This window comes from Corvus kubaryi, unplaced genomic scaffold (assembly GCF_017639235.1).
Source record: "Corvus kubaryi isolate FWS band 111438036 unplaced genomic scaffold, C.kubaryi_AGA036_p1.0 37152, whole genome shotgun sequence".
Classification (NCBI taxonomy): Eukaryota; Metazoa; Chordata; class Aves; order Passeriformes; family Corvidae; genus Corvus; species Corvus kubaryi.
Genome location: NW_024581040.1, coordinates 242,157 through 263,816, shown reverse-complemented (window position 1 = coordinate 263,816; position 21,660 = coordinate 242,157). Strand labels below are relative to the sequence as shown.

The window sequence follows — 21,660 nt, the reverse complement described above, 5'->3', positions numbered from 1 at the left end:
CTGGACATGCATCTCTCCTTTGTTTCTTTTCTTCTTTTCCTCCTCCTCTGTAACTCCTTTTGTCTGACTCTTCCTTCCATCTCTCCCCTCTCCTATCCAGGCTGACAGGTTTCACCTCTGGTAAGCTATAATATCACCACTGTGACTGGTCGGACACATCCAGCATGAATTTGTCAGTGCTGTGTCCCATCGCTTCTCTCATGTAAGGAGCTATAAAGTGCAGAAAAGAAACCCTTCAAGAAGGAGTTCATTTAGGGTGCAATGGCTTAAAACTGGTTTGGTTTCTTTTTAACACTTAAAAATCTAAAAATCACTCAGCGTGATTGAAAAAAATAAAATCAGCTGCAATTAGACATCTAAAGAGCTTTCAAAGCTGGGGCCTTTGTGTCTCTGCATTTCAGTTCTTCCCTTTACAAATTGCACTTCTCTGACAGCAAGAATGGGAGCTGCATAATTATCCCCCTGAAGAGCTGGGGCTGGGGGGATTGGAAGCATGGAATAATCTACTTTAGAATTTACTCCAGGAGCTGTCGTTTCTGAGAGGCTTTAATTACACTGTAATTGCACTGATAGATGATCTCCTGTCTGTGCAGGCACTTCCCATTCCTGCTTTCCAAAGGATTTCAGCCTTTTAATATGAAACGCAGGCACAGTCACGGCCCTTTGTGCTGGACCTGAAGTCACGTATTCGAGGGGTTTGGCATTTTTGAGTGGCAGAGCTGTGCCTGACAGCCCAGCCTGTGCTGGGGGGTTCTGTGGCAGCGGTGAGGAACAGCTGAGAACTGGCTGCTGTCGTGTCAGCAGTGAACGAGTGACACTTCCTGGAATTCATGCTCCTAATGGCATGTCCAGAGAAGCTGGGGCTGCTGCTGGATCCCTGGCACTGTCCCAGGCCAGGCTGGATGGGGCTTGGAGCAGCCTGGGCCAGTGGGAGGTGTCCCTGCCCACGGCAGGGGGTGGCACTGGGTGATCTCCACAATCCCTTCCAACCCAAACCGTTCCATGTTCCTTTCATTTGCATGCTCTGTTCCCAAGGTGTTGCAGTTCTGTGGATTGAATGTGGAATATTTGTGATATCAACCCCATCAAGGGATTTAGATGATTTATATTCATCCTGCCATCAGATGCAGCACAGGGCAGATCTGGCCTGGCCCAGCACCATCTGGTGTTGGTGACCCTGCTCCTGACACTGAGTGAGGTTTGCCCCTCATGGTGTGGGTGGGGAAGTGGCCCAGGGTGAAGATCAGCAGGAGGGGAAGGGGAAAAATGCTGCCCATTCACCTTCACAGCTTTGGGCTCTTTCCCAGCATCCAAGTCCAGGTGTAATTCAGAGTTCTCTGTGTATCCTGCATTTCCCTAAGCAGCTCATTCCCAGTCACATGGGAGCCAGGTTTTAGCAGATCAGGGCAGCCATGCCCACAGCAAGTTCTGAGAGCTGCCAGGAGACTCTTGAGGGAATGAAAAGCCTTGGAAACCTTCCATGCAGAGAGGATTTCCAGGAGAAAGCCAAAAAAGTGAATATAGAAATATCTTAAATCTCTTAAAATTGTACCAACTTATTATGTGTCACCTTCTTCTCCTTAAGAAAAGGGGAACAAGTGTCACTGGGATGGGTTGAGTTGAAAAGAATGATCTCTCCAACTCCCTGACAGGAGGGTGCAGCCAGGTGGGGCTCTGCTCTCAGGTAACAAGTGACAGGAGAAGAGGAAACAGCCTCAAATCATGCCAGGAGAGGTTTAGATTGGATATCAGGAAACCTTTTTTTACTGAAAGGGTTGTCCAGCCCTAGCACAGCTGCCCAGGGCAGTGGTGGAGTCCCCATCCCTGGAAGTGTTCAGAAATCTGTAGATGTAGGACTTGAGGACATGGTTTTGTGGTGAACTGATGGTGGTGCTGGGTCAGCAGTTGAATTTGGTGATCTTAAAGGCTTTTTCCAGCCTTAATAATTCTGTGAGTCTCTGAACTGCCGTGGCAGAGGAAAGTGCTCGGTGGTGGTGACCTTGGAGAAGACCTTGGACAGAATGGAGCTGTTGCTCAGCTGCCTGGTGTCACATCATGGAATCATCATGGAATGGTTTGGGTTGGAAGGGACCTCAAAGTTCATCTCAGAATCACAGAATATCCTGAGTTGGAAGGGACCCTCAAAGATCTTTGATCCAACTCCTGGCCCTGCACAGACACCCCAAGAGTCCCACCCTGTGCATCCCTGAGAGCGTTGTCCAAACACTCCTGGAGCTCCTTGGGCCCTGACTGTTCCCTGGGAAGCTGTTGTGATCATCTCATTCCCCCCCTGCCATGGGCAGGGCCACCTTGCACTATCCCAGGTTGCTCCAAGCCCGTCCAGCCTGGCCCTGGGGAAGCCGTGTCCTTGGTGCTCCTTCCTTGTCTGAGCCCCCTGCTCTGAGGAAGAGCCGGATGAGGAGAGCTCTGCCCGCAGGCTCGGCCGGTGTGCTGGGAGCTGGGCACAGATTCCCCGTGTTCCCAGTGCTCCCAGTTCCCTGTGTGCAGGGAGAGGAGCCAGACGAGGCTGGGAATGAGCAGTTCCTGACGCACTTGGGGAGCGCTGGAGTGGCTGGGAGAAGGGAGGTGCTGCAGGAACGAATGCTGCCCACACATCCTCCTGCTTCTCCCGCACTCCTCACACCCATCCCTGCTCCTGGGCTGCTGCCGGGAGGGTGGGCAGTGCCAGGATGCTGCCAGCTCCTTGTGGGTGCTTGGCTCAGCTTTTGCTGTCTATTCCCACTGCAGGGACATTTCCTGGAGAAATCACAGCCTGGTGCTGCTGATCCCATCCTTAGGAAAGCAGGGAAACCTTCCAGCCCAACACTCTCCCTGGAAGATCCAGAGGCTTGTCTCAGCTTTCAGCATAGGAGGCTCTGCTTTCCGAGGCCTCCCTCTCTTGGCCCGTTCGTGGCTCACACTCATCAGGGAGTGGAGGATCCATGGGCTGCTCCATGGTGCTGCAAAGCTGCAGGTTGTGCCAGGGCTAGCCAGGACAGCCACGGATGATCCTGTTCCCTCAGCATTACTGAAGGGAAATGGCAATTTGGGGCCTTTAAAATTATCCTGAGATTAGATAAGTGACCTCAAATCATAGAAATAAGGCTGAATCATAGACAAATCATAGAAAATAGGGCTGAGGGGGACCTTGGGAGTGCACCTAATTCACCTCCTGTTTGAGGACACCTCTGCCTGTATCTTCCCTTTGCAGGCTCTTCTCCCCACGGGTGGACGTTCCCTCCTTCCCACAGGCATTCAGTTCTCACTCCTCCTTTTCCTGAAGCTTAATTTGAATTTTTATACTGTGGTTAAAGCCATGACTTCTTTGTCCTATATTCAACTTCTTTGAACATTTGCATTTCCTCGTATCTATCCTTTAAATACACAAAATCTCCCACCAGGGGGGTTCTGTGCCTCCTTGGTCCTTCTGGGCTAAACCCTCAATTCCTCTGAGTCACGTTTGCTGGATTTTTGATCTTTCTTCTTCTTTCCTGCACTGACTCACATTCCCACTTGAACTGCAGTGCCCTGGCTCTGTGAGATGCTCAGAGAACTAGAAATTTGTTGGGTTTTTTGTCTTGCAATTTTCCTGTGCCCTTTCCTAGAAAAACATGGATTTGCCTCAAGTTGGCTGGAACACCTGGATCTCTTTAGCCCCACAGTCAAATCAGTTTTTCATTCTTTATTGACCAGCTCTTTCTGCTTGCTATATGTGGAACTTTGCATTTGTTCTGACTAAATTAATCCCTTTTTTCCCCCAGATCATTCCTCCCTTTTGTTACTGTTGTGGGTTTTTGAGGCCATCCAGGAGTGCTGGAACATAACAGGCTCCTCTGGAGAATTCCTGGGCTTTCCCTTTTGGGATCCCTCAGGTTCCTCAGGGCAGCATTGGTGGTTTCACAGGCATTGGCTTCATCTAGTCCAGGTTGCTGAAAGGCCATTCCTGGTTATCAGCTGTGGTTATCAAAGGTGACATTTTGTCACATTATGATGTCACCCAGGCTGTGTATTCCCTTTATCCCCATGTCAGATGGCTGTGAACTGCCTTTGGAACGCTGCAGTTTGTGTGTATCTGTGACGTCCTCTGAAGGTCTCTGGTCATACTGGGACCTTCTGAGCTCACTGGGATCCTCTTGGAGTTCTCTCTGAGGCTGAGGCTGGGTGGGCTCTGCCAGCCTGCAGGATGTGCTGCTCCTTTTGCAAGGGCTACTTAAAAAGTTTTATCTCTTAATGTTAGAAGAATAAAATTTCAAAAGCTACAGTGGGCTTTCTATGAAGCTGTGCCAGGGGAGGGTCAGGCTGGAGATCAGGAAAGGTTCTTCCCCCAGAGGGTGCTGGGCACTGCCCAGGCTCCCCAGGGAATGGTCCCAGCCCCGAGGCTGCCAGAGCTGCAGGAACACCTGGGAGTGGTTTGGACACCGTTCCCAGGGATGCCCAGGGTGGGATTGCTGGGGTGTCAGTGCAGGAGTTGGACTGGATGGTCCTTGGGGGTCTAACTCAGAACATTTTGTGGTTCTATGATTATTAATTGCTTTTCCACACACCAGCAAAGTTAAAAGTGGGATAGCAAAGGCCAACCAGGAAGAGGAAGAAATGACTCCAAACGTCAGTGGGATGGAAGTACATAAGGTTAAAGGCTTTGTAACCCCCCCTCAAAGGCTGGTGTGGTTACAGATCATATTGGCCTAAACAAAAACTGCCTTTAATCTCATAAAAATAAAAGTAAACATCAAAATACTCCAACAGACCTGTGTGGGGTTTATCTAAGGGTGCAGGAGGGCTGGCAGGGAAAGGAGTGTGACCCCGTGGGACTCACCTGGACATCCAGGGTCAGCCCTGGCAGCACAGGGCAGGACCTCTGCAGGGTGGAGTAAAGGCACCTGTCCCCACTGCGCCTTCCCTGCCCCCTGCAAGTCCCCGGTGGTGCAGGAAGAGGAGCCCATGTGCTGGTGGCCTGTGCTTGTTCTGAGGAAGGGGTGGCTGGAGGCAGCTGGGTTTGGGGCTCCATCTTTTCCATCGTTCAGCCGTGTTGGAATTGGGGGTGTCTGACTTGGCTCAGCACAGGTAAAAGTGGTGGAGTGACCAGGCTGCTTTTGGAGGTGATGCTGGGAAAGCTCTATCCAACAGGGCAGTGAATTCCGTGAATTCCACGGGTTTGATATCCTTTCTGAGGACTGGTGTTGTTATCCTCAAAGTAGAGGAGGAGGGGGATGTGGTGCTGGGTGGGTGCACAGCACAGGCCAGTGGAGCTCCAGTAGGGAGCACATGGGTCCTGTGAGGGGTCATGGCAGGGTGTGAAGGAGGGGAGAATCAGCCGGGCTGGAAAAGACCTTTGAGGCTCATTGAGTCCAACCTATGACCTAATACCACCTTGTCACCCAGACCATGGCACTGGGTGCCACATCCAGGCTTTTCTTAAACACTGTTATTGTCACTTCCATTTTAACCTTCTGATTCCTGCTGAGCAGCCAGGCCTCGTGGGCTGGGCTCACAGCTTGTGCAGGAAGGGCTGTGTCTGCACAGAGTGTTCTGCCCGGGTGACACTGCTGTGATCTGTCCCCCAGGAGCCCTACTACGTGCGCTGCATCAAGCCCAACGACAAGAAGTCCCCGCAGCTCTTTGATGAGGAGCGGTGCCGGCACCAGGTCGAGTACCTGGGGCTGCTGGAGAACGTGCGGGTGCGCCGGGCCGGCTTCGCCTACCGCCAGACCTACGAGAAGTTCCTGCACAGGTGAGAGGCTGCCAGGCACTGCGCAGTGCCTCGGGCTGGGCTTGGTTTAAATCAGCTCCTGGATAAGCTGAAGCAGATCCCACATGACCATGGATGCTCTGGTTCACCTCTGCTGAGGTGCTTGTGCTGCTCAGGCTCAGCTCCTTATCTGCTGAAACTCCCTGGCTGTGTTACTCTGCAGCAGGAATGTGTAATGAGGTGCTTCCCCCGAGTATCACCCTAAAACCTGAGCTAATTAACTGGTGTTTTCTCTCTGAATTGTCTGATTGTTGCAGCGAGAGAGACACACAGACGTGGTGTGTCTGGGGGAGCACGTGATGGTGCATGGTGACATTATGTGGGAAAAAACCCTGGACTTTAAAACTGGGGATGGTATCATGACCCCATTAAATGTGGTTTTGATACTTCTTGCCCTCTTAATTCCTGCCAGACTTGTGACAAATGACATGTTTTAGATTGAAATTTGTCTTAAGGCTTCACTAAATTGATGTGGGCCCTGTGAGTTCAACCTGCTCGGATGGAACAGTGAATGGAGATTTTGTTCTGTTATTGAATCAGGTGAGAAAAGGGCTGTGAGAGTAGAAAAAAATTAAACTATCCAAGCAGGTGGGATGTCATGAGTTAGAAATTAAGTGCTGTTGGAAAGATCTTTTGCTGTTCACAGTGGAGATTTGCCTGGATGTATCATAATACCCAAGGTGGAATGAAAGGCTCTGGCTTCCTAAATCCAGTCTGCAGCGCTGGGGATCGTTCCTGAACCATTCTGCAGTAGATAGAGTGTTCTTTCACCTCACATGTGGAATTCATTACAATTTACTCTTAAGATTTGTGTAATCGCTATTAATATAAACAGCTGCTTGGTTTTTAATGAATGTTTGATGAGCTCCCGTGAGCTCCAGCCCAGCAGTGTTTGCAGCCAGGAAACCAAATCAGTGCATGGCAACTGCTTCAGCTTTTGGGTTGCTGGAACAGGAGCCCTGCCCAGCCCTGGAGTGGGATTTGACATCCAGAGTGAGGGATCAGACACTGTGTGTGTGGTGTTGCTCCACGCCTGGTCTGCAATGGCTTTTCTAAATTCAAAAAAGGAGAAAAATATTCCTCTGGCCTGGATATTGTTTTCAGGGTTTTTTTCAATAATTCCTGGTTCCTTGTCTTTGGGTGAGCCATTCCCTCTTAGGGGCTGGGGGATGTGATCTGTGGTACAAGCTGCACATTTCTGAGCTGGTTTTGAGCAGGGATCACACGGGGTTTCTGTTTCTTTATATTTCCCAGGTTTACTGGGACACTGGGAATGTGGAGGGGACTCCAGGCCCCTCAGCTCTGGACTCCTGCCCTGCGTGTGGGGCAGTTTTAAGACAGATCTTGAGTAACTCACAAGAGGCAATTTTGGGATGTAAATTCATCATCTGTTTGCTTCCATTTGCAAAGATACCATGGAGTTCAGGTCCACAAACAGACATTTAACTCCCTGACAGGCCCCTGAGGCTTTCAGGTGTTCTGAGCCCAGAACAGATCCCTGGGGTTTGTTTTACTAATTCCTCTTAGGGGCCAGGAGATCGAGATTAGGATATAGAGAGATAAGAGGTAACACATATATATAAGTTATATATGAGCACATGTGTGTCTGGTTTTTATCTATATGTGTATATAAACTCAAAAAAATAACTTCTTTTTCTGGAGGAGAGGAGTTTATTGATATTTAGCCCTAAATCCTGTAAGGTAGTTGGTATCTCCTCTCTCAGTGGGGAATAAAATGAAGCACAGTTAAGACCATTATAAATGTCCTTTCCAAGCTTTCCTTGGATAAAGAAAACCTTCCTTTGAGCTCTGTGCAAGCCAGGCTGCCCTTTCCAATTTGAAATACGTTGTGTTGGACAAGAAGTTGTCCCTTCCCGTGGTCACAGCATCGGCCAGTTGGGTGGCACACGTGGCACTGACACAGATGGGGGTGCATTCTCTTGGTTTAATATATAAATTACCATCAAAAAAAACCCCCAACAACTGATTTGGTTTCAGGAAGGGGTTTGTGAGTGTAATCCAACCCTTTCCACACAGAGGCATCCATATGCCTATCCCAGGCCATGTCAAACATAGCATGGAATCAACCCTGAGAGCTGTGAACAGCAGGCTGGCAGGGGCCAGCGAGGCCCAGCTGCAGCTGCACACCCAGTATTGTTCATTAAAGCTTCACCATTTAGTGGCTTGCAGAAATCTTGGTTCTTAGGAGAGCTGGACTGGGAAATGTCCAGGAGCAGCCTCATGCATGTTGGGTGTTTCCATAGGGAGGTACAGAGGGGAAGGAGAAACAAAAGGTGGCTGGAAGGGGGTGTTCCATGTCTGAGTGACCTTAGAAGCTGTGGGGATCTGCAAGCAGGAGAGGGGCAGGGCTGTGGTGTCAGGGAGCAGATTTATTCCAGACTCTGCCTGGCTATAATTAGTGCCGGGCCAGGATTGTGAGTGGCTGTGGCATCCAGGCTGTGCCCTGTGCTGCGGGGAAGGAGTTGGTGGCATTGTGTGACACGTGCTGTGGGAACAACGGGAACAGCTGGAGAGCTGGGATATTCCACCTGCTGTGGCTGGGAGGGAGGGGGGCCATTGGCAGAGGGTGTCTCTAATGCCACAGCTCGGGTTGCTGTGGAAAGGAGGAGGAGGGCTTGACGTGTGGGGCAGGTTTTCAGTTCTATGGCATCCCTTCTCTCCTGAGCTCCTTGGTGGGGCAGGCCTGGCTCATAGCCTGGGTCCCAGCCTGATCCATAGCCTGGATCCCAGCCTGATCCATAGCCTGGGTCCCAGCCTGATCCATAGCCTGGATCCCAGCCTGATCCATAGCCTGATTCACAGCCTGGGTCCCAGCCTGATCCATAGCCTGGGTCCCACATGATCCATAGCCTGATCCATAGCCTGGGTCCCAGCCTGATCCACAGCCTGATCCATAGCCTGGGTCCCAGCCTGATCCACAGCCTGATCCATAGCCTGGGTCCCACATGATCCACAGCCTGGGTCCCACATGATCCACAGCCCGGATCCCAGCCTGATCCATAGCCTGATCCAATGCCTAGGTCCCAGCCTGATCCAACGCCTGGATCCCTCATGATCCACGGCCTGGGTCCCACATGATCCACGGCCTGGGTCCCACATGATCCATAGCCGTGTCCACAGCCTGTTTCCCAGCCTTGTTCCCAGCTCGGGGGTTTGCATTACCAGTGCTTTGCTCTTTTATTTTTCTTTTTGCTAACATAAGTGTCTCAAGGTGAGAGATTTTTCCCAGTGAATGATTTATTGCAGGAACATTTTCCTGATGAGAACAGGGAAGAGACTCCAGCGTGCAGCATTGATGTCCCGTGTCCGTGTGTGTGAGAGCAGGAATGCTTCTGCCAGCACATGCTAAATCTTCTCCTGGGAGCCTGAAGGGGGGTTTATAATCCTGTTTATTTATCAGTGAGATCCCTGCAACCCCCGGGGATGGTGTTCCCTGCTCAGGCACAGTGTGCACCTCCACTTTCCCCCACTTCCACAGCGTATTCCAAAGGCTGATTTGATGAATGAACGCGGCGCTGGGATGTGTTTCCATTCAGGCTCTTCGAGGCTGTTCCGAGCCTCCTGCGGTGCCGCCACTCCCAGGAAAAGGGTGATTGTGAGGCCGTTCAAGTGTAACTGAGAACTGAGGGTGTCTGAAGCATTGAGATTGATGCCTGCCTTGGCTGGGGGCTTTGAAGTGCGAGGTGGCTGATCTCGCTGAGTGCTTGTTTTATTTAGGACACGGCTAAGGGTTCCTTTCCAGGGAAAGTGTCTATTACAGCTCTTATTATGTCCATAAATCTTATGCAGAAAATTCATTGTTGCTTTTTGCAAACGCCTATTCCCCTAATCAGCATTTCCTGGGCTGGTAAATCTTACAGAGCTCGGGCTGATCCCAGTACTTCGGGTTTGATTTGTAGATGTCTTCGTTCCAGTCTGCATCTCTCTTTAGTGGGAAAACGAGTTTGGGGACTGAGGATGGGAGGAATGGCTGGCCCACAGTTCCAGGCAGTGTTTGCACACATTGGGGCAGTCAAAGCTCTGCTGCTGGGGCAAGTGACAGAGTTTGGTAGAAATGGCTCCCAAAGCAATGCATGAGAAAAAATTACTTGCAGAATTTTTAAATCCAGGTTTTCTGACAAAGCAGTTGGTTGCAGGTGGCTCCTTATGCAGAATGTGAACAAACCAAAGCTTTCCTTCCTCACAAACAAACCCCAAACCAAACCAAACAAAACCCAACCAAACAAATAAAAATTAAAATTGGATACTGAAGGTGTGAATAATGGAACAGACAAATCTGCAGGAGGCCAATGCTGAGTTTGTCCCCTTGCATCAGTTCAGTGCTGATGAATTCTGCCCCTCCCAATATTATTTTTCATCATCTCACAAAATCATGCCTCTCCTTTAGTCATTTTTCTTGTCTTTTGAGGATCATGATTCCTACAGAGGATGTCTTGAGACTCTCCCATCTGTACTCAGTTTTATTACAGTTTAGTTGATAATTTTTTCCAAAACCAGTTGAAGTTTGGCCTTCTCGAGCACCTTGGTGGCAAGTTCACATTTGTAAATTGTACCTTTTAATTCCAGGTACAAGATGATCTCTGAATTCACTTGGCCCAACCACGACCTCCCCTCAGACAAGGACGCTGTGAGGAAGCTCATCGAGTGCCACGGCTTCCAGCACGACGTGGCCTACGGCAAGACCAAGCTCTTCATCCGCACGCCGCGGACTCTGTTCACCCTGGAGGAGCTGCACGCCAAGATGCTCGTCAGGATCGTCCTCTTCCTGCAGAAGGTAAAGCTTCCAGCACCTCAGAAACTCAGCTCAGGTTCCTTAAACCACCCTTGCTCTCCTTTCTGGCTCCGTTGCTGCACAGATTCCAGACTGCTGCAGTTTGGTCACTGCTGGATATTTTCAGAGCTCTTTCCATCGTGCTTTCTGTAGCCTTGGTGTGGTGGGAGCTTGCTGTGAGCTGTATGTAGCACCTAAAGAGTTGTTCATCACTGTTTAAAAACTTGCTCTGTTCTCAGTGGAGAGAGCATGCCTGGGAGCTTGAGGGACTTTTATGGCTGAAATGTAGAATCACAGAACTCCAGGCTGGTTTGGGTCAGGAGGAACCTTAAAGACCAGTCCCACCAGGCCTTGGCACAGGATGCCCAGAGCAGCTGTGGCTGCCCCATGCCTGGAAGTGTCCAAGGCCAGGCTGGACAGGGCCTGGAGTAGCCTGGTCAAGTGGATGGTGGCCTTGCCTGTTGAGCTTTTGATGGGATTCCCTTCCTTCTCGGACCAGGGTGAAAGAGCAGAGGAGGCTGCTGTTCTGCTAAGTTCTTTATTTCACAGTCTCACAGCTTTCTTGAAGGCAGAGTTCAAGGGGGTTACATGATAAAGCCAAGCAGCAACAGCAAACAAAAGGCAGAAAACAGCTTCTAATTTTAGTTTCCTCTATAATTTTTTTCTTACAGAAGTGTGGATTATATTTGTTAACTGACCAATAAGATTAACACACAATTCTAGTTTTCCTTTTCTTAATCTATCCTGGTCTCATTCTAGCAGTCGTGAATCTTACACAAGTGTTACATAGGTATTACACAGATTTGCATTTACAGTTTCTATCAGCTCTTACTGTTTATGTGAACACTCTATCTAAAAAAATGTGAACAGTATAATTCTATCTAGATTTTGTCTAAAGTAAAGAATTCTGTGAAAAGGTAACACTGCTGCAGCAAGAACTGTGTTTAAGGTCTCTGCTGCAGCTTTTCAATGTTTAAGGCACTTAGCATATATTTCTACTGAAAGTTAAAAATCTATATTTCTATTTCACTTTGGTGTGGCTTCATGTATCTCAGCTTGTCCAAAGGTTTTAATTCAACCCCTGTGCTTTGGCTTCCCTCTGGGCCTGAGTCGAAAGAAGCTTTCAGTCCAACACCTGCCCATTGACTGGGTGAGCTTTCAGGTCCCTTTTAACACAAACCATGGCCAGACTCTCTGTGTTAGTCCTTGCTGAAAACGGTGTCTGTACGACACAGATCTGTCTGGCAAAAAGCAGAAATGGTGGGGCTGACTTTGCCCTGTCAGGCAAAGTTGATTAGTTCAAGACTTTTAGAAATTAATTTGTTAAAATGTGTATCTTCTGTGAAATTCTTGGAACCTGGGAAAGAACAGAACCTCTGATCCCATTCCTGTCCTTCACAAATAGAAACTGCTGACAGATGGGTATAAAAACTTGACACGGCAAAAGCTCCGCAGGGAGCACAGGTTTGCACAAACTCTCCAAACCTGATGGACAGAATGGGGAAGAGCCTGAAGGAGAAGTTCCCCTGGGAGCTCTGAGTTCTGTGGAACACTCACATTTGTGGTGTCTGCAGTGCATTGGATGTGATTCCCTTCCTGGAAAGCCAACCGGTTTGGCCAGTGTGGGAGCAGAAAGCATCGAGTCCAGGGTCGGTCCCTTGCTCTTTGTTGTGCTGAATGGTTTGTGTTTAGTAGGGAATTCTGCACCTTCTGTGTGCAGTGAGTTTTTCCAGAAAGGCCAAGCTCAGGCTGTGGAGGATGCAGGCCCTGCCTGTCCCTGAGCTTTGTGCTTCAGAGTTTTCTTCCCTGCTCTGAGTATGTCCTGCTGCTGAGCTTCCTTGGGCTGCTCAACATCTTCTCCCACCTTCCTTCCCTGGAAAGGGCAGCACTTTTCCAGAAGCTCCATCTAGCTTATTCTCCTGGGGTGGCCTGGGGCTGATCTGTGGGGCCCCCCACACCCCCTGGGAGGTGTTTCTGGATCCTCAGCTGTGCTTTCCCCATACTCACCGGGGTTTCTGGGGAGGAATTTCCTGCCTAGAGCTGCTTTGGTGCTTTCAGGGAGGTCACAGCTCTAACCCAGAGTCTCTTTCTTCCCAAAGAATGGGGTGAGCTAATGAGCTCCTTGTGGAATAAAGCTGCAGGGGGGACTGCTTGCTCCCAGGTGACTCCAGCTTTCCTATTAAACCAGGGAGGAATTGAGGGGTGACCTTTTTGGAAATTGCAAGGTGCAGCTACTGGAGAATAACTTCAGAGCCCCAGGCCGTGTTGCTGTGGGAGCAGATCATGGCTCAGTGAGCTCCAAGCTCCTCCTTCAGATAAATCCAGCGAGAGGCACAATTTCAACAGCAACTTGTCAGTTTTGTGAGTTTGCTGCCAGCTCCAGAATTACACAGTCTGGGCTGGGATCTGGACTGGGCTCAGCATCAAAGAGAGCAGGGCAAAGGATTTTTTTGCCCCTGGAAGGTAATTACCTGCTTAGGAGTAATGGATCAACTCCCTGGCTGCACGAAGGCTTTTGCTGCTGTGGTTTTGTGTGGCATCAGGTGTGGAATAACTGTGGTGCTTCTGGGGGTTTCCTTGTTGCCACAGTGAGCAAAAGTGATAGAAATTAAAATGCTGGTGTACGCTGTCCTGTGGCTTCACAAGCCTCTCTGCCCTGTGTTCTGCTCTCCCTGGGTGGAGAGGGACCAACATGAGTCTACCTGAGGACTGAAGTAGGACATAGAGGCATCTTTTGTTATTTTTCTGTGAGAAACCTCCAGGGAGGTTCTAACTTACCTCATAAAGGATTTGTGGGGAAAACACAAACTCCTTCTCCAGTGCTTAAGGTACTGAGGACTCTGGAGAAATCTGGATATCCTTCTGGAGCTCCTTTCCTGTGGCTGAACCCTCTCTGCTTGCACTCACTGAATGTTCTTCAACCAGGCTCTCAAATGCTGGCAAGAGGATGCAGAGAAGCTTTTCAAAGTCCTGGAACTTGCAGCTAAACCAAGAAACACTCAATGAATCATTAAATGCTTGTTAAACAGCCCATCAGCTAAAGAGCAGGTGTTGAGCTGATGTCTGTAGGTATGAATTAGAGACCTTGTGCAGTGTTAACTCTACCTGAAAACGCTTGAGTTTGTCTCCAGTTTCAGTGTGTCTCTTATTTCCTGTTAACTCTGCTCCCAGCGCTGTCTGGGATCCCTCCCGTGCTCTGCTGCCGGCAGATGGGGCCGGTGGAGTCGGGCAGTGCTGGAAAAGGAGCAGTCAACAATCAAAAATCAGACCAGAGGAGGGATCTGATGAGGGCTTCTCTGAGCTCTGAAAGCATCAAGGCAATTTTGCCTGTCATTTCTGTTCTCAGCTTGCTTTCAATTGTTCATTAACAACTCACGGGGAAATGTAATTCTTGCTCTTTTCCTTCTGTAGTTTTGCCTGTGAGCATCAAAGGCTGAGGGAGGCAAACTGTGAGCACATCTAGAAGGACTTGATTTTCTTTTAAATAACTGAGCCTTCTGTTGCATTGGAGTTCCTCAAATTTGAATTTAGGAAGAGGGAAAGATGAGAGGAGATGAAATGTGGTGTTGTGACAATGGGCACTTGTGTGACACAAGCTGAGGCAGATGTGAGGAGCAGCCTTAGAGCAGCTGATCCCAGCCTGGGGCCCAGGGGTGTTTTCCTCTGCACAGGAATGAGTGTAAGTGAAAGAATCCACATTTAGCAGCTCTGTTTCTAACGATGTGTATTCTGTGGCTTATTGCTCTCCTGCAAATCACGAGGCTTTCCAGAAGGGATTCAGTAATTACTGGAGAGCTTCATCATCCAGTGACCCCTAACCCTGCAAACAGGGCTGCTGCCTTTGTGTAATGGTGCTCACGAGTTTGGTTAAATTGAATTAAAACTGACTTCTAGTTTAAATAGATAATTTTACTTTCTTTTGTTCTATATCTCCTGGATGTCTTCACCTTTAGGTTTATCTTCCACGCTTCTTTTTTTTCCGTGGTAAAATGTCAGTGAGATTCCAGGCTGTAATTTTCCTTCTGCCCCAACGCAGTCAGTGAGCAGATGTGATGTGATTTAACCGTGGCAACTTGCTGGCTCCAGGAGAATTCAGCAAGTGAGAGCTGTGTCCAGTGTCACAAACCCCATATGGCAGCAGGGACGTCACACCAAAGGGTCACTTCAGAAACCCCAGCTGAGATTGCTTCATGTGGTGCTTAAGGGTTTATTTGCTGTACCTGCGCTCCTGCCAGCTCTGGGATTGTCACCCTGAATGCAAATGGAGCAGCTCTAATGTTAATCATGCAAATAAAAAATAAAAAAAACCCGCTGCCATGAAGCTCTGCTGCTTTTCCTGCCCTTGGAAAGGCTCCCACAGGCTCATTAGCTGTGCAGAGCAGAGCTTTGTTCGGGGAAGAAAGCCCGGGCAGCCGGCACGTGCGGGCTGCGCAGATGATGGCTCCTGTCACTATAATTTACCGCACTATTTCGGTGTCATTTTATCAGGCCGGCACAGCTGCGTATGGAAATCGCTCCCGAAATCTTCCTGCCTGGCACGGAGGCAGCAGGAATGTCCTTGAGTGCAGCCCGGCCCCTCCTGGGACACAGCCCGGCAGCGAGGGGAGCCCCGGGGGGCAGCGCGGCTGGGAGGGGCAGTGCCGGCCCTGGGACGTGCCCTGGGCATCCCAAGGTGTCCTTGGGCATCCCAGCGTGTCCTGCAGCCCTCATGGGCTCTGCAGAGGCCCGGGAGCTGCCATCACCATGGCAACGTTCCCCAACCCGCGGGGACAGCAGCACAGAGCCATGGCTGACGTGTCATCATTCCATGTCATCATTCCATGTTTCACCTTCCTGCTCCAGCCCCACGAGCCCTGGCAGCTCGGGACACAGGGAAGCCTCAGCCACACAGGGAAGCTTCTCCATGGACACAGGACGTGTTTCCTGTCGGGTTATGGAGGGGCAGGAGCAATCCAGTGGGGGCTTGGACCAGTGACCCAGATAAAAGGGATGCAGTGGATTTGCCTCTGGACTCCAGGCTTTTTCCATCCCGAGGGAGTGTTTGTGAATGCTGACTATCAGCGGGAACAGGTCTATGATGACATGTGGATTTGTTTCCTAGACCCAGGCTTTGATCTGGAGAGGCTTTGGCAGGGAGGAGCTGTGACAGGAGATGCTGTGGCTCCTTCCCAAGGAGCAGGGGGTGGGAGCTGCCAGGACCAGGAGGAGGGAAGGAGGAAGAGCTGGCTCCGTCTCCTGCACCAGCACTGACTGACCGCAGGTTTTAGGCTGCTGCAGCTGCTGTCAGATGGAAGGTCCATGGACACCATGGTTGTGCCTCCCAGAGGGACAAGCAGGCAGTGCCTTGGGAGCAGCAGGGCCAGGGTGCACCGTCTCTCCTGAACACTTCCTCAGTCCCACTGGATTCAGGATGACATGAGCGGGGAATGGGTTTTTCCATTCAACAGCACCCCCTGGATTTCTCCTTTCCATGTCCCATCAGGTTTTAGGTTTTGCAGCTGCCTTTGGCAAGCTCAGCTGGACACTGCAGGGGGGGGACCTGGCTGTGTTTGGGTCCCTGCAGGCACCAGCCTCACGTGGCACCCTCAGTCCTGCACCAGCATGGCAGGATTTCACTCAGGACTGGAAGCGTGAAGGAGAGAGAAGCTGGAGAGGGACTTCCAGCTTCACTTCCACTGTGAAGCTGGAAAGAGACTTTTTGCAAGAGCAGGGAGTGCCAGGACAAGAGGGAATGGCTTTAAGCTGAGAGTAGAATTATATTGGACATTAGGAAGAAATTCTTCCCTGTGAGGCACAGGGTGCCCAGAGCAGCTGGGGCTGCCCCTGGATCCCTGGAAGTGTCCAAGGCCAGGTTGGACAGAGCCTGGAGCAACCTGGGATAGTGGAAGGTCCCTGCCCATGGCAGGGGGTGGCACTGGATGGGCTTTCCTGTCCCTTCTAACCCAAACCGTCCTGTGATTCCTTGACTCTGTGGACATCTGTCACATCCCTTCTCAGTCCTCTCTTTCCATGAGAAGTGTCCCAGGTAATTTAATTTCTCCAGGTTTGGAGGTTGTTCTGTGCTTCTGGCTGTCCCTGCAGCCTTTACCAGTACCAAACACTGAGGGTGAGGAAATGACCTGTGGTTCAGGACCTTCAACATGAAAAACTCTACCTTGAATTTTCATGGGATGAGAGAATGTTCCTGCCTCCCTTTGATGGCAACAGCTTTGTTCTGGTGACTGGAAACTTCTCTGCTTCCCTGACACTGGAGCTTTGGCAGTTCCCATAATCTGTTGATACAAAGTTGGCTCCTTCCCACCACATTTTCCTTCCCTGGACAGGGAGGTGGTCACAGCCCCGAGGCTGCCAGAGCTCCAGGAGGGTTTGGACAATGCTCTCAGGCAGAGGGCAGGATTGTCAGGGTGTCTGTGCTGGGTTGGATGATCCTTGTGGACTCCTTCAGGAGATTCTGTGATTCCTGGTGTTGCAGAGGCAGGAAATCCTGCAGAGTGCAGCCAGGATTAACAGTGTGTCCTGTCAGGTCCATGGGACACCACAAAGGACACCCATGGACCAGCAGCTCCACATGGGGGGTGGTTGGGAGCTTTCCCAGGGTTTGGAATCTCATCCCTGTCCCAGAGCACGGGGGAGGTTGCTGCAGCCGTGGCTGAGCTGCAGAAGGAGCTGCAGGAGGAAGCTGGAGCTGAGACGTGGCTGCATCCCACACCTGGGACCTGCTGAAGCACAGCTCCTTGGGTGATTTTTATGTTCATTATTGGACACGCTCTTGTTAGTGCCAGCTAATTAATCTCGGAGTGGGACCCTCCTCTCTTCCCAGCCTCTGGAATCTTGTTGCTGTTAAGCGAATAGAATGAACATTGTTCAGCTGACTCATGTGAAAAGAGAAAACAGCTCTCAGCAAATGCAGCAGCTCTTCCCCCTCGCTGCTCTCTGAGGTGATCGGGGAGCTTTTGATTTAAACTCTTTGCCCCAAACCTTTGTGGGATCCGCATTCACTCAAACTGGGAAAAGGCAGGTCACAAACTGGGGCTGTGAGCGGGGTCTGAGCCACTCCCTCCCAGCCCTGCTCTGCGAGGAGGTGACCCTTTGGAGCAGGCAGGAATGGGATCACTGAGGATGGGAGCGTTTCTCCGAGGCCCCGTGGCCGCCGCGTGTGCGGCTCCTCTGCGCTGGCACAGAAATATTTAATAACCCTGCCCGTGTGAGAGCCCCCAGAGCTGAGCAGGGAGCTCCGTGCCTGCGTGAGTGATGGGGTTTGTGTGGTTCTCTCCAGTTGGGCTGCCTGGAGGGCAAACCATGAGCTGGGGCACATGGAATATTGATCATGGAGCAGTCCAGGCTGGGCCGAAGGAGGGTGGTGGGAGGAGGTGTTTGTGGTGCAGCCGGAATGGAGGAGTTTTCCAAGGTTTGTTTCCTTGCAGAACTGCTCCAAAATACAGCTCTGGGGTTTAATTTAGCCGAGCTGGGTTTGTTTGCTGAATCCTGGGCATTTGTTTGCTCGCTCGTGTGTTTGGACGGGGAGCTGTGTGGGTTTTCTGCACTCGTAGGGATTGCAGCATCTAGGTCAAATCTAGATTATCCCTTTTTCCGTGGAAGATGCACAGGCGAGGCGATCCCTGCATCCTGGGCCCACCCTGGCTGCTCTGCTGGCTTTCCCTGTGCTCTGCAGGGCCCATTTCATTGTTTTCCTTTATTTCTACCCTTTTTCCCCCCTTTTTTCAATAGCACCTGGAACAGCCTGCAGCCTGCAGACAAGGCTGTAATGCATAGATTGGTGTGGAAGATTTATGTTCTGTTGAGGTGATGGATGTGACCTGGGTGAGGTTTCTTTAATCTTAGAAACTCTGCTAGAAGCTCACTGAGGTTTTTAAACTGATTCCAAAGGTGTGTTCAGATCTCCCCTGCAATTCATCTAAATTTTAATTTATTAAATTTTAATCAAAAAACACGTGAATTAAACATTCTTTAGGAAAAAAAAAAAAAAACAGTGCTTCCCCTAAGATGGGATGTGTCTCCTGCTTTGGGTGGATGCTGTTTGTGCAAGTCCCTGGTTTAGAAGCTGCCAAAGCAGCTGCTGCACTGGGAGTAGTGGGATCATCCCCGGGATCACTGCTGGGATCACTGAACACCCGGGGCTGTGCAGGAGGAGATCCCTTGGTCTGGAGCTTTTCATGTCCCCAGGGGTCACTTCCACCTCTGGGGTGCCTTAACTGAGGGAATAAAAGGGGCTGGAGGAAAGCCCCTGGATCCCTGGCAGTGCCCCAGGCCAGGCTGGGCGGGGCTTGGAGCAGCCTGGGACAGTGGGAGGTGTCCCTGCCATGGCAGGGGTGGCACTGGGTGGGCTTTAAGGTCCCTTCCAACTGGGATTTGGGATTCTGTGGTTGATGTTTCTATGAAATATCCCATTTTAAAGGCTGTGGAATTGGTAGAGGTCTCTGGAGAGTGAAGAAAGAACAAGGAACTCCCTCACTGGGAGCAGCTGTAGAAATAAATATTCTTTGTAATGTTCAGGAATTTCAGCTGTGTTCAGACTTTGTTTTTCTAACCTTTTCCTTTCTCTCTATCCCTCTCTTAGCCCTTTAGTCCTGGTTTCAACTGCCCTCCTAATTTTTCCTCCCCTGAATTTTAGGAGGACAAAGCATAGAGAAGCCAAAGTTATTGAAAGAGGTGAGGGGAGACTGTGGGTGAGGGCTGGATGGGGGAATGTTGTTTGGTTTGTTGCTTGGTTTATGGTGCTGTTTGAGGGGAGTTAAGCCAAAAACCTCCTTTTCTTTCCATTTTCAACATGATCACCATTATGTCTCTGCTCTTGTGTCCATGATTTGCTCATGGGCCCTTCCCTGCCTGCTCACATTGAGGAATCAACACATGCTGCTGGCTATTCCCCTCCCCTGCCATGTCTCTTCGGGCTCTCCTTGTAGGGACAATCCATTCCGTGTCCTGTCCCTCTGCTCCTGCTGGTCCCTGGGCTGGGCTCTGATCAATGGCACAATCGGCTGCCTTGGAGTCTGCTCCACAGGGGTCACTTGGAAAACTGTCACCAAACTGGTTTTTTTGGGAGCCATCGAATCCTCCGCCCCCTCCCTCATGCCCCACACGCATCTCCAGCTCCTCATCCCTCTGGAATGTTGCCAGACTCTCCCGGTGTCCTCTGCCTGTGGTGCTTGGCTGGCAGTCGGTGGCTCCATGTCTGTGGTTGGGATTTGGGATCTGGGGAGGCAGATGGCTCTGGAGCTGGAGCTGAAGCTGTTCCAGCAATGTCACTCTGATTTCAGGCTCCTTCTGCCCTGCGGCTGATTTTCGCTGAAAGATACAGGGACTTTGCCTCTCGGAGGCTGCTGCTCCTCTGTCAGCTTGGGTGGGAGCTGGCTCGGGATTCGGGAGCTGTCAGGGCAATCTCGGGAGGTCAGGCGGGGACAGGGGGATCTTCAGTCTCATTCCCATGGGAAATCAGCTTAACCAGCAGGGAAAGCTACAGAAGGGGGAAAGGGAAGTATGGATTTATTCTTGCCTGTGGGAGGGATGACACAGGGCTCTGCTATCCCAGGCTGCTTTACTCAGGCTGTGAGGATTCTCTAGATGCAAGTTCTGAAGCCCCCAGCTGGCTGGGGTATGTGGCTGGGTTGAAATGGGAATTAAGGTGCCTCTGGCTGTCAGGTCTCAGAGGGGGGATCTTCTGGATCCCTTTGGAACTGGGCATGAAAATCCCTTGGATCTTACCTTGGGTGCAGAGGCCCAAAGGAGAGAAGCAGAACCCTGGATGCACAAATCCTTCTGTGGGGGTTTGGCCCTCCTTGGCCCCCAGACCAGAGCAGGACCTTTGCAACAGGAGAATCTGTTAAAGGCCAGGTAAACTTCCCTCTGGGAATCTGATGTGTTTGATTTCATTGTACAGGGCTCAGTGTTCTTGAGTTATGAACTGGAGGTGGGGGAGAATTGAAAAGGTGCATTGGGCAGAGCTCTCCCAATATTCACACCCAAGGAAGGTGTGAGTTGGCAGGAACACTTCAGCATCCTGGAACTGCTTCTTCTGGAAATGCACTGGCACAGGGTGCCCAGAGAAGCTGTGGCTGCCCCTGGATCCCTGGAAGTGTCCAAGGCCAGGCTGGATGGGACTTGGAGTATCCTGGGACAGTGGAAGGTTGCCCAAGGCAGAGGGTTGGAAGTGGATGATTTTTAAGGTCCCTCCAACCCAAACTCTCGTGTGATTCCATGATTCTGTGATCCTTGTTTGTCTGTCTATGTCCTGCTGCTCACAAAGTACCTGCCCAGCAGGGAGTTTCCTGCTTTGACACCTCCCCTTGTCCCTAGGATTGACCATTCTATGTTTCTGGAAGGCTCCGTGGGACCATCAGGCAGCCAGGTCACCGTGGCAGCTCAGCATTACTGAGGGGCTGCTTTGAGCTGCAGTGAGCCCTGCAGCGAAAAAGAAAACCACCAAGGCAGAAAAACAGTTAATTTAAAAAATATTTGTCCCCCATTCCCTGGGAGAAGTTTGTCCTTCCCTTTGACTGTTTCCTCAACTTTGAGGCACTACCATGGTGCTGTGGAAGGTCCTCACTGGCAGGGGGTTCTCCAGTTATGACAACTTGATTTGAGAACATGCTTTTCATTAATAGTTCACTGTGTGTATAGCCGGGGGCATGCCTGGGCTGGATAATTGGATTTGGGAGGCCACTGTTTGTACAGTTGTGACACCTCTTACTGTGAAGCCAATTTCTGCAGCGATGCAGCTGATACAACATCGGGGCAATCTGTTCCAGCCTTTGTTCCAGGGATGTCTGACTGGTGGAAAAAGTAACCACAGCGAGAGACTTCCCTCAACAGCAGCTCTGCTTCCAGCCCAGGGAAGCAAAATCAAGACCTTGTTCTGTGTCTCAAATGGTCCAGGGAAAAGCTGACAGATGTGAAGCTCTACAAAGTCTTGAGCATCTTACACGGATTTGCTGTGTGTGTTCTGTTCTTGAGATCCTGTGTAACACCCAAGGGCTGTTGCACTGCGGCCCTGAGCCCTTTGTTCCTCATTTCTGTTCTTACTAAATTCAAAAATGAGAAGTTGGCAATAGGGTTTTGCCCAGTGGATCTTGTTTATTGTCCATACATCCCTTACAGGTAC

General features: G+C 50.5%; 1 protein-coding gene across 2 annotated transcripts in view; it reads left to right on the top strand.

The window, feature by feature from the left end:
* MYO1D (myosin ID) overlaps nt 1-21,660 on the top strand; it is a 154,603-nt gene that overhangs the window by 58,341 nt on the left and 74,602 nt on the right. For both annotated transcript variants that reach the window (XM_042021576.1, XM_042021574.1), the window contains exons 15-16: nt 5,565-5,731; nt 10,337-10,544. In XM_042021576.1, the coding sequence (XP_041877510.1) occupies nt 5,565-5,731; nt 10,337-10,544 (375 nt within the window). The remainder of the gene's footprint in view (nt 1-5,564; nt 5,732-10,336; nt 10,545-21,660) is intronic.